Genomic DNA, 17,255 nt, shown 5'->3' on the forward strand with positions numbered 1-17,255 from the left:
GTACCTCTGTACAATACTGAAATAATGTGAGATCAGTAAAGGTAGTGCCAATCATGTTGGAGGTCAATTAAATAAGGTAAATGTGTTTATGCTTTACATACCAAGTGTTGTCATTGATTCCTTGTAGAGATGCCACCCTGCTACTTTTGTCACATGGGATGGAAGCAGTTTCCCACCAAAGTATTTGTGTCCTGAGTGGAGTCCTGGTAATACCAAGTTCACCACTTGCTGCAAGGTCTCATGCTTCAGGCGTAACCTGTGCTTGCTTCGGTCAGCTCTCTTTTTGATGGGAGGCATTAGACCATTATCCTTGTATGACTGGTGGAGGAGAGTCAGGCATGTTCTACTGATGCTGAAAGACAAATTCCTGTTACAAATATTTTAGCATTATTATACAATATAGGCAAAATGGCATTTTGAGATCACTACATACAGTTCATACACATAATGTTGCTAGCTAGCCAGCCATCTAACGTCAGCTGGCTACCTAACAGCAAGATTTAACTAGCAATACAAACCGATTGTCATATCTAGCTAAAGTTAACCAAATAGGTTCAATGTTATCTAGTTAGCTATCTAACATTAGGCTATAACTAGCAATGCTAAATGGCATTCTGAGAAAACATCACAAACAATATTTTTACCTAAATCAGGGATTTCCTCATGGTCTGATTCATTTTCAGTCAGAGAGAGTCAGCATGGCACGATCGTCCTCCAGAAAGTAGTCCATCACAACTGAGCCTGATAAATTCAGGGCAGCAATATTATTGAGAGCAGTAGCAACATATTTACCAGTTCTCCATAGCTAACATTATATCTTTAGAAAAAAACTGCAGTAGAAAGGATTACCTATGCATAACGAGCAGCTCATTTTATAGATACAATATGTTACGCCGCAAACCAATCCAAACTCATCTCTTTGCATGTCCAGCCCACTCATTATCTCAGGTAATCATGGCTAGTTTCCTGAATCGGGTAGTAGTAGGGCCTACTCTCAACGGAGTTTTGTGCAACATGTCTGCCTGGCCTTATCTTAGGAGATTTGTCATTACCTTCACTCCCATGTTAAATGCAGAGTATCTAGGTTTGTGAAGGGTAATTGGACTTTTTAATTATGTGAGATTATGGTTAGAAAAGATCTCAAAGAAAATATCGTCATATTCCAAGATTCCTAATTATGCCCTTCCCAAAACAAAATACTCAAGCTTTAATAACGGTTGTCTAGTCAAGTTTTGAGTAATTAAAAAATATAAATTATTATAATTGTTTTATTTAACCTTTTTTTTAAACTAACCAGCAGCATACCACCCTGCATACCACTGCTGGCTTGCTTCTGAAGCTAATCAGGGTTGGTCCTGGTCAGTCCCTGGATGGGAGACCAGATACTGCTGGAAGTGGCATTGGAGGGCCAGTAGGAGGCACTCTTTCCTCTGGTCTAAAAAAATATCACAGTGATTGGGGACGCTACCCTGTGTAGGATGCCGTCTGTCGGATGGGATGTTAAACGGGTGTCCTGACTCTCTGAGGTCATCAAAGATCCCATGGCACTTATCGTAAGAGTAGGGGTGTTAACCCTAGTGTCCTGGCTAAATTCCCTCAAACCATCATGGTCACCTAATAATCCCCAGTTTACAATTGGCTCATTTATCCCTCTCCCATGTAACTATTCCCCAGGTTGTTGCTGTAAATGAGAACGTGTTCTCAGTCAACTTACCTGGAAAAAATAATAAATAAGTAACTAGGCAAGTCAGTTAAGAACAAATTCTTACTTACGTCGCTGGGTAAATTGTGGGACTCCCAATCATGGCCGGATGTGATACAGGCTGGATCCGAACCAGGGACTGTAGAGAAGCCAGAGTAAATGCCAGACATTTCCAAACATCCAGAGTAGCATTACTTCCTCAACAATATGTCAATTTCAGTGCATACTGGATCATTTTCAAACACTTAAAGTGTAAAAAAACAAAACAGTGACAAACCAAACTTTCTTGAGCAGGTCACAATTGACAAAAATAAATCAAATGTTTGCCCAGGAGGAACTAGCCTATAGCTGTTCAAAGTCCATTATCTTCCGGAGCAGAGTACAGGCATGTACATTAATTGTGTGTCTCTTCTTCTCTACTACCTTTCTGCTTTTCTTGCTGACGACCTCTGCGGTGGCGGTCTTTGAGCCCGTGGATGGATTGATTCCAGCAAAACTGTGAAAACAAAGTGCACACCCAGACAAAATTGTGGAAAGATGATTAGGTCCCCTGATGTCTTCAAAAGTGTATGAAGTGTTCTGCATTACCTCTGTACATTGTCCCCAGCTCAAATAACGGCTTCACATTATGTGTTTATGCTCTGACGAAGGAGCCTTTCAAACGTATCAACACATCTCGATTCAATTAACCTGCCAAACCAAGCTGTGGTACAAAATGCCTCAGTTTATAGCCCCTGCAACGGAAAGGACGAAGCATATTGTTGTTTACCTTTGGATGAACTCCAGGGTGTGCGAAGCCTCCTCTTGGTATTTCAGATTGAAGGTATAGAATGAGGCAAAAAAAGCTGCCAGCACTGCCACACAGTTGGAGTGGACTGACATCACAACCTCCTTCTCAATGCTTATTATCAATTTGGCAACAGTCCTTGTGTCACCTGAAATCAGATCACATTTATGTTTCACATTTATGCCTCTGTGAAACATTGCTGTTGTAAGGCCCTGTCTAAAAACAATTACTCACGCAGAAAGTCTTATTGGATACACTACCTTGAACAATCAGTCTTGGTGAGTCTGGCAGTGGAATTGATCCCTCCACATCTGTGGCTGTGACCTGCCGTGTCTGTGACTGTCATTAAATGTGAAGACTGTTATTTTATCAAATCAATTCTTTATGTGTAATTATTATTACGCGATTAAACTAATCATGTCATCTTTAATTAATTGGGAAGTCGGGGCACCACGGGAAAATGTTTTTAGAGTCTCTATTTTCCGAATCGACTCTTCAAATATGTTCGTATCTTATCAAAACAGTTGCTTATTAATGCATTGTACCTCATCAGTTCTCATTACTGAACGTCGCAAACCCTTGGATATATGCATGAACCCTAGCCCCCATAATGAATCAACAATATACAAATTGGCTTAATTATTTATTTGCTAGCTAACTAATCAAATCACAGAAATACATAAACAAACAATATAGTTTTTGGTTACTAACACAATGCATTGATAAGTCCCTAGTGGGCTAAACCGGTATTGTGGCTTGGTAGACAATGGAAAGGGGTGGGGACAGATAAAAAGCGGGAAAGACAAAATGGATTCACTACACACAGTTGATAATTATATTCATGGAAATGCTAATCCTTTGCACATGAACGGCCGCTCATCTGAAAATAATTGCAATGTCTATATTTACGCCCGTACTGTATGTCAATCTTGTCTTCTCTGGTGGAATCGCCGGTCCGTCTGCTGGATAGTCAGTTCATCAGAGAGTCTCTGGTTAACTTCCCCAGAAGTTACAATGTCTTTTGTAGTTGTCGATTTCTCAGCAGCTCTGGATAGTGTCTGTTGTATTGGATACGTCAGACGTATAGATGGTCGTTGCATAGAATAGATGCTTCCGCGGTTGTCTGTATTCTCATACTAGATTTACGTAATTTCCAGCTGCAGACTAGTAATTCTACATCTAGGATTTACTCTTATTCTGTAGGGATTGATAGTCTCAGAGTTTAACCATTTCCAGTCATGTAGCCAACACTACATGCTGTCTGGTCTCCTGGGCCTGTAGAGTTGTAGTTTTTAACCATTTCAACATATAGTGTCAGCCCCATGTTTTCTAGCCTAATGTAAATTTTATCAGGAGTGGGTTTTATACACTTCTGAGAAAAGGGCGGTCCATGACGCCAACGTAATATCTATGCACACGTGGGCCACCGATTTGGTTAACTTTATATGAAAACCCATATTTTCTAATTTAGAAGGTTAACATCACATTACATCTTTTCATAAATAGTTTCATGTTTAATCATATGCGTTTCACAATAGTTAGATGTAAACCCCATATTTAAGAACTGTACACAACCAAAGACATAGTAATGAGTGTTTCCTGTCCCTCATGAGATCACCAAATGAAACACACTCGTAACGACTGTCCCTTAAGTGTCCACGGACCACTCAAACATTCTCAAAAATATAAATATTGTTTAATCATTCAAACTTTAGATGTCCAAGGGTCTCTCTGTGTTCCACAGTTTACATTCCAACCTCGAACACTACAGAGCACAGAGGCAGCGTATTTTATGACCGTCATAAAACAGTCGACTTCCCGCTCTCCCCCTCTACGAGAGAGAGCACGTTGTAGAGTGGACCCATTGTAACCTGACCCTTCAGATCGTCACAGGAGAGTTATGACACAAAGATAAAAGATATACAAGATATAAAATATATAAGATATCTTTTATATATCTTATATAAGATATGAACGATATAAAACAATAAATTCCATAACTTTAAATTCACATATTTTGAACATTTGGCACATCATCATTTTAAACTTTTAAAATGACATAGAAAAGTATTATTTTATGCATAAGATGCAGATGAATGTAAAACTCACATCGGCCTGTAGAAGGAGTGCATCTGTCCTTTCTTTGAAATAGGACATCAGCAGGAGAACAACACAAGGGCCAACTGCAGTCTCTCCACCCTTTTCAAACCTTGACAGGATGTGCCAAACCTCTTCATTTGTTGGTTTGTAGTGGAAGTATTGTATAATAACCTTTCCTTTTTCTACCATTGTTGCATCAATTTTATACCAGCATTGAGACATCAGTCGGTAACTTGAAGTGGTTGTAGAGTTCCTTCTGTGTGAAAAGGTACGGCCACTTCTCAGCTCGGGCTATCTTAGGTGCTGGGCAAGCGTTGATGGCACAGCGCTGTAAGTAAAATGTTGCTTGCATGAGAGAGTTGTCCTCTGTCACCTCCTGCCGGCCCTTCTCTGGATTAAAGCTGCTCCATTTCCTTATGCTTTGCCTCCAAAGTTTATTCCGTTTCTTCTGTGGGAAAGTCTGGCTGCCATCTTACACAGCCGTGTTTGTCTGGCTGCCATCTTACACAGCCGTGTTTGTCTGGCTGCCATCTTACACAGCTGTGTTTGTCTGGCTGCCATCTTATACAGCCGTGTTTGTCTGGCTGCCATCTTACACAGCCGTGTTTGTCTGTCTGCCATCTTACACAGCCGTGTTTGTCTGTCTGCCATCTTACACAGCCGTGTTTGTCTGTCTGCCATCTTACACAGCCGTGTTTGTCAGTCTGCCATCTCACACAGCCGTGTTTGTCTGGCTGCCATCTTACACAGCCGTATTTGTCAGTCGGCCCTCTTGCACTGATTACAGTCAATGAGCCTGAGAGAGTTTTTCTCTTTCTTAGCCATACCATAGGATTGTCACCATTTTATGCTCAAAGCATGTTTTCATCTGATTTAATTGGGATCCGTAGCCACTCCCAATTGTTGGGCCATCACTCATTGTATCAGCAAAGCCTTTACGGATACTGTTGTACCATCGTCTTGGCTATTGCACAGCAATCTGCTCTGGTTGGATTAGGCTCAATAACTGTTATTGCTTCTACTTTCATTCTTACCATCTCTCTTCCTTCTCCCGTGGTTGGCCGTGTACCTCTAGCGATGGCTGATCTCAGGTTCATGGACATTTTCCCCCAAGGGACAGTGAAGTTCTCCAGTCAGATGTCCAGGTCTACAGTACTGGTCGTACTGGTTGTTGACAGGGTTGTGCTGGATGTGGAGTATGACGGTGAAGGGGACGGGCTTGTAACTAGCTGTGTAACTCCTTGGTTGTCCTGGAAGTAAAATAGTTGCTCAACTCAGAAATCTAAAGTAATACAATTCCCAAAATTTCCTCTCAACTGTACAGTACTTGTAAATATTTTAGCCAAATGTAATACCTTCAAATCTCCATGCATTTAGCAGCTTCCGGCATTGTATTGGTCTGGTGTGCTCCTGTACGTCTTCTTCTTTAAGAAATTGAAGGCCTGGCTTTCCCTGTACTCCCACACTTGCTAGCTTGTCCAGGAGGGATGAAAGTGTCTGCTCGGGGAAATCTGGTAGCACAGACAATACTGCCTCTCTTATCTCCACTCCTAGCAGTGATATGGCTCTACAACAAAGGGAAAGAATGATGAAGGATCATCATTGATTTGCCAAATACCTTGTACTCCACTAAGGGGTAAAAATCAACAAGGTCTTCATGCAGATAAAGTTTGAGTCTTGGGCTACTTCTGTTAGGCAGTGAATACATAAATCAACTAGCTGCACAGCCTGCTGCCTCTAACACAGAATAAACAGAGTAGCAATGGACCAGGATCAACTTCATCTCACCCATTTGCAATCCCATCCTCATCTTTCCCCATCACGACATACATTCCCTTTCTGTACTTTGTGCTTTTGACAGTGATATAATTTAAAACAACTGCGTTATATAAATTTGAAGTGAAATGCAGCGACTGAATCCTCAATCTTCTTGTTTTAATCAGTGGCATAAAAGTCAGTTCCCTTTTCTACTTGAATGAGAGGCGGAAATAAACTGCCAGCACTTAAATAGGCTCGGAACAGTTGGCCGTAGATTGTTAAAGTTGTGCAATTTCCGTACACACTGCTTGAAGTAAGTATACTTACTCTTGAACCTCAACGTCCAGAGACAAATAAGTGGCTTGAACCTAATGATAAGCTCTGGGTAATAGCAGAGATAATGGTGCATTAACTTGAGGGGTTTGCCAGGAAATTTCTCAGTTCTGAAATTGGTATATTCATCAATAAGGACTTGAAGATAAGCCACCTGGTCAGCAGTAATGGCTGATGCACATCTGTATCCGACGATTTGTCTTGGGAGCAAAATCAACTGCCATACACCACTATCTGGTCGATTTTTGATTGGATCTCCTACTAAGTTGGGGAGACTCTCAACAGACAACAGTTTTGTACAGCATATCCACTTACAGTTGAAGTCGGAAGATTACATACACCTTAGCCAATTACATTTAAACTCAGTTTTTCACAATTCCTGACATTTAATCCTAGTAAAAATTAATTGTCTCAGGTCATTTAGGATCACCACTTTATTTTAAGCATGTGAAATGTAAGAATAATAGAGAGAATGATTTATTTCAGCTTTTATTTATTTAATCACATTCCCAGTGGGTCAGAAGTTTATTTACACTCATTTAGTATTTGGTAGCATTGACTTTAAATTGTTTAACTTGAGTCAAACGTTTCAAGTAGCCTTCCACAAGCTTCCCACAATAAGTTGGTTGCAAACCATAGTCTGGCTTTTGTATGGCGGTTTTGGAGCAGTAGCTTCTTCCTTGCTGAGCGGCATTTCAAATGATTTCGATATAGGACTCATTTTACTGTGGATATAGATACTTTTGTACCTGTTTTCTCCAGCATCTTCACAAGGTCCTTTGCTGTTGTTCTGGGACTGATTTGCACTTTTCGCACCAAAGTACGTTCATCTCTAGGAGACAGAACGCGTCTCCTTCCTGAGCGATATGACGGCTGCGTGGTCCCATGGTGTTTATACTTGCGTACTATTGCTTGTACAGATGAACGTGGTACTTTTAGGCGTTTGGAAATTGCTTCCAAGGATGAACCAGACTTGTGGAGGTCTACAATTCTTTTCTGAGGTCTTGGCTGATTTCTAATGATTTTCTCATGATGTCAAGCAAAGAGGCACTGAGTTTGAAGATAGCCCTTGAAATACATCCACAGGTAAACCTCAAATAGACTCCAAATGACAACATTTTCTGGAATTTTCCCAACTGTTTAAAGGCACAGTCAACTTAGTGTATGTAAACTACTGACCTACCGGAATTGTGATACAGTGAATTATTGTAAGGGTTTTCTTCTGGTGAAAGAGAGGCGGACCAAAATGCAGCGTGGTGGTTATTCATGTTCTTTAATAAAGGAACTAGACATGAAATAACTAACAAAACAATAAATGTGGAAAACCAAAAACAGTCCTATCTGGTGCAAACACAGAGACAGGAACAATCACCCACAAACACACAGTGAAACCCAAGCTACCTAAGTATGATTCTCAATCAGAGACAACTAATGACACCTGCCTCTGATTGAGAACCATACAAGGCCGAAACATAGAAATACCCAAAACCTAGAAAAACAAACATAGACTGCCCACCCAACTCACGCCCTGACCATACTAAATAAATACAAAACAAAGGAATTAAAGGTCAGAACGTGACAATTATAACTGAAATAATCTGTCTGTCAACAATTGTTGGAAAAATGACTTGTGTCATGCACAAAGTAGATGTCCTAACCGACTTGCCAAAACTATAGTTTGTTAACAAGAAATTTGTGGAGTGGTTGAAAAACGAGTTTTGATAACTCCAACCTAAGTGTATGTAAACTTCCCACTTTAGCTGTATGTGTGCATTTATTTTGCAAGGCTCACTCACTCACATGATGCCAGCGGTGTGGTCAGCATGTAAGTGAGACTCAAAGGCAGGGCACACCACAATAAAATAGCAATTGAATTTCTATCATGTTTAATGTACAGATGCATACAAAATTTGCACTGAAACATTTTAACTGTGTAATACTTTTTTTAAATAAAAAAATCATCTGAGCTGCAGTATAGCAATTCAATTCAGAATAGCTTTGTGCTATATGAGAATTACACAATCTAACTGACAAAACGAAAATACATCTAGAAAATATTCCATCTTGATGAAAACAACGTTCCAATATTTAGCTAAGGGAGGGCACAGCTAGCTATTAGCTCAAGTACAAAAATATTTGGGTGATAACAGAACCTGGAATAGGCCTCGTAGGCAGACCTGGCTCTCAAGACACTTCATGTTTAAATCCAAATCAGCTATTCACGGGCTCAGATTGATTACACAATCTAACTGACAAAACGAAAATACATCTAAAATGTTCTCTTAGCTAAAATTAAAGCTCAAGCACAAATTTCAGAACCTGTAGCTATTAACTGTTTCATGTTTTCGCAATCGATTCACGGGCTCCCGATGCAAAATGTTCTCTCAAAATTAAACAAATTTCATGTAGCCTACTGACCGCAATTGCAGATGTTCGCTTCCATCACGAGACTGCCCGGGCATGTGGAAAGGGTGACGTGCCCAAATGGTCAATTGTTTAAAATAGGCTATGTGATTCTGTAGGTTGTTTTACATCGGGAGCCATATCCTAGTGAGAAATGAAGACAGGCTGTGTGCACACTGCCCACAAAATGAGGTGGAAACTGAGCTAACCTTCTGCCAAATGTATGACCATATTAGAGACACGTATTTTACACAGACCAACAAAGAATTCGAAAACAATTCCAATTTTGATAAACTCTCATATCTATTGGGTGAAATACCAGTGTGCCATCACAGCAGCAAGTTTTGTGACCTGTTGCCACAGATAAGGTCAACCGGTGAAGAACAAACACAGGTATACAACCTATTTTTATGTTCATTTATTTTCCTTTTTGTACTTCAACTATTTGCACATCGTTACAACACTGTATATAGATAGACAAAATATGACATTGAAATGTATTTTTTCTTTTGGAACATGTGTGAGTGAAATGTTTACTGGTAATTTGTTATTGTTTATTCCACTTTTGTTTAATATCTATTTCACTTGCTTTGGCAATGTAAACATATGTTTCCCCTGCCAATAAAGCCCCTTAAATTGAATTGACAGAGCGAGAGAGAGAGACAGAGAGACAGAGACGGAGGCACATTGAGAGAGAGAGACAGAGACACATTGAGAGACAGAGACAGAGACACATTGAGAGAGACAGAGTGAGAGAGAGAGACAGAGTGAGAGAGAGAGACAGAGTGAGAGACAGAGAGACAGAGACAGAGGCACATTGAGAGAGAGAGACAGAGACACATTGAGAGACAGAGACAGAGACACATTGAGAGAGACAGAGTGAGAGAGAGAGACAGAGTGAGAGAGACAGACAGAGTGAGAGACAGAGAGACAGAGACAGAGGCACATTGAGAGAGACAGAGTGAGAGAGAGAGACAGAGTGAGAGACAGAGAGACAGAGACAGAGGCACATTGAGAGAGAGAGAGAGACAGAGACACATTGAGAGACAGAGACAGAGACACATTGAGAGAGACAGAGTGAGAGAGAGAGACAGAGTGAGAGATAGAGAGACAGAGACAGAGGCACATTGAGAGAGACAGAGTGAGAGAGAGAGACAGAGTGAGAGACAGAGAGACAGAGACAGAGGCACATTGAGAGACAGAGACAGAGACACATTGAGAGACAGAGTGAGAGAGAGAGACAGAGTGAGAGATAGAGAGACAGAGACAGAGGCACATTGAGAGAGAGAGACAGAGACACATTGAGAGACAGAGACAGAGACACATTGAGAGACAGAGACACATTGAGAGACAGAGACAGAGACACATTGAGAGAGACAGAGTGAGAGGTAGAGAGACAGAGACAGAGGCACATTGAGAGAGAGAGACAGAGACACATTGAGAGACAGAGACACATTGAGAGAGACAGAGTGAGAGAGAGAGACAGAGTGAGAGATAGAGAGACAGAGACAGAGGCACATTGAGAGAGACAGAGTGAGAGAGAGAGACAGAGTGAGAGACAGAGAGACAGAGACAGAGGCACATTGAGAGAGAGAGACAGAGACACATTGAGAGACAGAGACAGAGACACATTGAGAGACAGAGGGGTAGAGTATTATAGCAGTGGTGAGCAACACAGCAGGTATTCTATCCCTCCTGTATTTCTAATTCCTCTGCATTCCACAACAACCATGTGAGGAGGATAACATAATAAAGAAAACCATTTCCCCCATAATGATGTGAGAGAAAACATTTATTTCACTTTGTCCTGCGTATCAGTGGGAGTGTTAAACCAAATGGAATAACGGTGGTGACTGGCCTCACACACCCACACAACTAACGATCTTATGGTCTTCAACCTCGGAAATAAATGTCGCCTGCGGGTACTGTGTTATGCTGTTTAATCATCTAACAATTACATTTTTTCTCATTCTCTCTCTATCTCCTCCCTCTTTTCCCCCCTCTCTCTTTCTCTCCACGCCCCTTCCCCTCTCTTTCTGTAGGGAGTTTGGATGGAGGGATCCAGAGTTACCTGAAGTGATTCAGATGCTGCAGCACCAGTTCCCTTCAGTCCAGTCCAACGCTGCAGCCTACCTCCAACACCTCTGCTTCGGAGACAACAATATCAAATCAGAGGTAGCCTACCACTGTGCATGTGTGTGCGTGTGTGTTCGGCAAAGACAAAGTCCTTTCTACAATTCCCAAAACCCAGTGCATCTCCCTCTCTTTACAAATCCCTCTAAGGCTATCTGGAATAAACTGGTGTTAGAACTCTTTAACAAACTCTTCATTAATAAGCCTCCTATCGCCTTGACATTGCAGTAATCTGTTACATTGTGTTTCATTGTGTTGTCTGCTCTGAATCCCTCACAATCCATTTTTACAACAGCAGACAGCATTGACGTGCCTCTGCCCTGCTCGATGAAATACATTCCTGCTGCGCCGCTGTCGGTCAATAGCTGCTTCACCCTCTTATTGAAAAGTAACCATGTACATTGTAAAATGCACAAAAACACATGTGTATACTCACTTGTACACACACACACACGCACACACACACACACACACACACACACACACACACACACACACACACACACACACACACACACACACACACACACACACACACACACACACACACACACACACACACACACACACACACACACACACACACACACACACACACACACACACACACACACACACACACACACACACACAGGTACAAACATAGTCTTTTTGTGTGTTGTAGCAGTTGGAATTATCGTTAAATAGAGCAGAGACACAATAAGAAGAAAGCTTGGTATTGACAGACAAGACAACGCTGTGATTGTCTCCACAAACTATCAAGGGAGAGGGAGTGGGGAAGGGAGAGATGGGGAGAGGGAGAAAGAGTGGGGGAGGGAGAGAGAGTGGAGGAGAGGGAAAGAGAGAGAGAGAGGGGTAGAGAGACAGTGAGAGGGAGCGAGAAGGTAGAGAAAGAGTTAGAGAGAAAGAAAGAGAAGGGAGGGACGGAGGCCGGTATTTGATTCCAGGATATGGGTTCAAATAATGCAGAGAGTGTGCAAAGTAATGATTAGAGTGGTATGTGTGGGTGGGTGGGTGTAGGGCATCCGGAAGTCTAAAGTCTGGCCTTTATTGTGACTGACTACAGAGACAGTTTTGCAAATTCAGCTCAACATTATTTATAGCACGTCTACACACAAACATACACATCGCCCCCCTCTCATCTCTGTCTGGCTAAAGTTAAATCCAATCAGCTGTTTTTGTGGCTATATGATCTATCGATATCCATTTGTCCAGACGTGGCCTGTAGTCAAGCTGCAGTCTCTCTCTCTCTCTCTCTCTCTCTCTCTCTCTCTCTCTCTCTCTCTCTCTCTCTCTCTCTCTCTCTCTCTCTCTCTCTCTCTCTCTCTCTCTCTCTCACTCACTCACTCACTCACTCACTCACTCACTCACTCACTCACTCACTCACTCACTCTCACGCTCTCTCTCTCACTCTCTCTCACTCACGCTCTCTCTCTCACGCTCTCTTTCACGCTCTCTCTCTCACTCTCTCTCTCTCTCTCACTCTCTCTCTCTCTCTCACTCTCTCTCTCTCTCTCTCTCTCTCTCTCTCTCTCTCTCTCTCTCTCTCTCTCTCTCTCTCTCTCTCTCTCTCTCTCACCCTCTCTTCTGTCTCATCCCTCTTCCATCCCTGCTTACCCTCATCCTCCCTCACCAAAACCTCCCTGTATTTTCCCCATGCGTCTCTTCTTTCTCTTCCTCCCTCCATTTTCTACATCCATTTCACTCCTCTTTTATATCCATGTCTCTCAGGTTTCATTGGATAAGCCTTGTGTTTCAGAACAGCATTTTCCTTTTGTTTATTACATAAACATTAGACATTAGTTGAGATGTACCAAAACATTTTTTGATATACTCAGACGACGTTTATTAGCATGTTTTTACCACTCCTATGTAAATGGTATATTATCAGACACTCAACAAGAAGGTCTGATTTCATTATTACTGAAACAGGATTCAAGTGGGGAATATAAAGACCCAGTCTTTTTTAAATTGGAGGCCCCTTACACGTCAGTGTTGTGATGTACAAATTCTAGCAAAATGTATAGTATTAAAAAAGTATTGTCAGACATGATTAATTCTAATCAGACAGGTTTTTTACATGGACAATACATTGGTGATAATCTAAGGCAAGTACTGGAAACAATAGAACACTATGAAAAATCTGTGAAACTAGGCCTACTATTCTTAGCGGACTTTGAAAAGGATTAAGTATGACTGGAGAATATCTTATAAAATAGGTTAACATCATGTATAGTAACCCTAGGTGTAAACTAGTAAATAATAGCTACTTCTCAGAAAGTTTTAAGCTGTCAGTGGAGTCAAACAAGGTTGTCCACTATCGGCATATCTATTTATTATGGTCATCGAAATGTTAGCTGTTAAAGTCAGATCCAAGAATAATATCAAGGGGTTAGAAATACAGGGCTTAAAAACAAAGGTGTCATTGAACACGAATGATTCATGACCAAAATAGATAAGATCTTACTACGATGGCATGGAAAGGTAAATACCTTTCTATTTGTGTAAAAATCACCCTGATGAACTCTTTAGTCATATCCCAGTTTACCCATTTGCTTATGGTCTTGCCTACACCTACCGAACAGTTTTTAAAATGATATGAGAAAAAAAGATATTCCATTTGATTTGGAACAGCAAGCCAGACAAAATTAAAACAGCCTATTTATATAATGAATATTAATTCGGGGGGCAGAAATGATTAAATATTAAAGCATTAGACATCTCACTAAAGGCTTCAGTAATACAAAAGTTATACTTAAATCCGAACTGGTTCTCCAGCAAATTAGTGAGAATGTCTCACCCTATGTTCAAAAAGGCCTTTTGGTTAAAGAAAATTGTGATAAATAATAAAGTGTACCAGTTTCATTTAAAGACCAGAAATTTACAGCCGTGCCATATTGATTGCAAAATAGTTGGGAAGAGATTTTTGACGTACAGATTCCATGGCACATGGTTTATGAACTGATACACAAAACGACGCCAGATTCAAAACTTATAATTTTTCAATTTGAATTAATATACAGAATTCTTGCAACCAACAGAATGCTATTTATATGGGAGACACAACCTTCCCAGCTCTGCAGATTGAGCTGCGAAGAGGCAGAATATTTCAATTATTTGTTTTGGTACTGTCCATATGTACAGTTGAAATCGGAAGTTTACATACACTTAGGTTGGAGTCATTAAAACTCGTTTTTCAACCACTCCACAAATTTCTTGTTAACAAACTATAGTTTTGGCAGGTCGGTTAGGACATCTACTTTGTGCATGACACAAATCATTTTTTCAACAATTGTTGACAGACAGATTATTTAACTTATAATTCACTGTATCACAATTCTAGTGAGTTAGAAGTTTACATACACTAAGTTGACTGTGCCTTTAAACAGTTTGGAAATTTCCAGAAAATGATGTCATGGCTTTAGAAGCTTCTGATAGGCTAATTGACATTATTTGAGTCAATTGGAGGTGTACCTGTGGATGTATTTCAAGGCCTACCTTTAAATCTCAGTGCCTCTGCTTGACATCATGGGAAAATCAAAAGAAATCAGCCAAGATCTCAGAAAAGAATTGTAGACCTCCACAAGTCTGGTTCATCCTTGTGAGCAATTTCCAAACGCCTGAGGTACCACGTTCATCTGTACAAACAATAATACGCTAGTATAAACACTATGGGACCACACAGCCGTCATACCGCTCAGGAAGGAGACGCGTTCTGTCTCCTAGAGATGAAAATGATTTGGTGCGAAAAGTGCAAATCAATCCCAGAACAACAGCAAAGGACCTTGTGAAGATGCTGGAGGAAACAGGTCCAAAAGTATCTATATCCACAGTAAAACAAGTCCTACAGTGGGGCAAAAAAGTATTTAGTCAGCCACCAATTGTGCAAGTTCTCCCACTTAAAAAGATGAGAGAGGCCTGTAATTTTCATCATAGGTACCCTTCAACTATGACAGACAAAATGAGAAAAAAATCCAGAAAATCACATTGTAGGATTTTTAATGAATTTATTTGCAAATTATGGTGGAAAATAAGTATTTGGTCACCTACAAACAATCAAGATTTCTGGCTCTCACAGACCTGTAACTTCATCTTTAAGAGGCTCCTCTGTCCACCACTCGTTACCTGTATTAATGGCACCTGTTTGAACTTGATATCAGTATAAAAGACACCTGTCCACAACCTCAAACAGTCACACTCTAAACTCCACTATGGCCAAGACCAAAGAGCTGTCAAAGGACACGAGAAACAAAATTGTAGACCTGCACCAGGCTGGGAAGACTGAATCTGCAATAGGTAAGCAGCTTGGTTTGAAGAAATCAGCTGTGGGAGCAAATATTAGGAAATGGAAGACATACAAGACCACTGATAATCTCCCTCGATCTGGGGCTCCACGCAAGATCTCACCACGTGGGGTCAAAATGATCACAAGAACAGTGAGCAAAAATCCCAGAACCACACGGGGGGACCTAGTGAATGACCTGCAGAGAGCTGGGACCAAAGTAACAAAGCCTACCATTTGTAACACACTACGCCGCCAGGGACTCAAATCCTGCAGTGCCAGACGTGTCCCCCTGCTTAAGCCAGTACATGTCCAGGCCCGTCTGTAGTTTGCTAGTGAGCATTTGGATGATCCAGAAGAAGATTGGGAGATTGTCATATGGTCAGATGAAACCAAAATATAACTTTTTGGAGGATAAAGAATGCTTAGTTGCATCCAAAGAACACCATACCTACTGTGAAGCATGGGGGTGGAAACATCATGCTTTGGGGCTGTTTTTCTGCAAAGGGACCAGGACGACTGATCCGTGTAAAGGAAAGAATGAATGGGGCCATGTATCATGAGATTTTGAGTGAAAACCTCCTTCCACCAGCAAGGGCATTGAAGATGAAACGTGGCTGGGTCTTTCAGCATGACAATGATCCCAAACACACCGCCCGGGAAACGAAGGAGTGGCTTTCTAAGAAGCATTTCAAGGACCTGGAGTGGCCTAGCCAGTCTCCAGATCTCAACCCCATAGAAAATCTTTGGAGGGAGTTGAAAGTCCGTGTTGCCCAGCAATAGCCCCAAAACATCACTGCTCTAGGGGAGATCTGCATGGAGGAATGGGTCAAAATACCAGCAACAGTGTGTGAAAACCTTGTGAAGACTTACAGAAAACGTTTGACCTCTGTCATTGCCAACAAAGGGTATATAACAAAGTATTGAGATACACTTTTGTTATTGACCAAATACAAATTGTCCACCATAATTTGCAAATAAATTCATGAAAAATCCTACAATGTGATTTTCTGGATTTTTTTTCTAATTTTATCTGTCATAGTTGAAGTGTACCTATGATGAAAATTACAGGCCTCTCATCTTTTTAAGTGAGAGAACTTGCACAATAGGTGGCTGACTAAATACTTTTTTGCCCCACTGTATATCGACATAATCTGAAAGGCCGCTCAGGAAGGAAGAAGGCACTGTGTAACGTTGGGTGAGTGATGAGTGAGGAGTCAAATGCAGAGAGCGAAGTGAACGGGAAAAACGCTTGTTACAGGTCCAAACATGGGTGAATGCCCTAAAACACTGGCGCTAAACAAACCCAAAACCTAGTTACAAACACTGGACAGCGAAAACCCAAAACAAACACGATACATCACCAAACGTAACGAACCAACAAGCCCGCACAAACACCAGCGGGCAAAACTAACGTAAATAACACCCATCCCAAAACTACAACAAGGAACAGGAGAAAACAATTAGACAAAAACAAACGAAAAGGAAAAAGGGATCGGTGGCAGCTAGTAGACCTGCGACGATGACCGCCGAGAGCCACCTGAGCAGGATGGGGAGCCACCTTCGGTGGTATTCGTGATACACTGCTCCAAAACCGCCATATAAAACGGACTCAGTTATGGAAACGCCGCTGGCAGCGGAATCTAAAACAGCAGAGAGTTCCTACCACAATGCAACTCAAACATGAACGGAATGTGTATCCCAATGGCCTAATCCCTGATTGTCTGCGACTGGATTACAAACCCAAATGCAAACGT

At 41.2% G+C, this 17,255-nt stretch overlaps 1 protein-coding gene across 1 annotated transcript in view; it reads left to right on the top strand.

Moving 5' to 3' along the window:
- Nucleotides 1–17,255, top strand: part of ctnnd2a (catenin (cadherin-associated protein), delta 2a) — a 439,609-nt gene that overhangs the window by 325,062 nt on the left and 97,292 nt on the right. Inside the window, exon 13 of the mRNA XM_046292625.1 lies at nt 11,126–11,258. Coding sequence (XP_046148581.1) covers nt 11,126–11,258 — 133 coding nt within the window. The remainder of the gene's footprint in view (nt 1–11,125; nt 11,259–17,255) is intronic.

This window comes from Oncorhynchus gorbuscha, linkage group LG12 (assembly GCF_021184085.1).
Source record: "Oncorhynchus gorbuscha isolate QuinsamMale2020 ecotype Even-year linkage group LG12, OgorEven_v1.0, whole genome shotgun sequence".
NCBI lineage: Eukaryota > Metazoa > Chordata > Actinopteri > Salmoniformes > Salmonidae > Oncorhynchus > Oncorhynchus gorbuscha.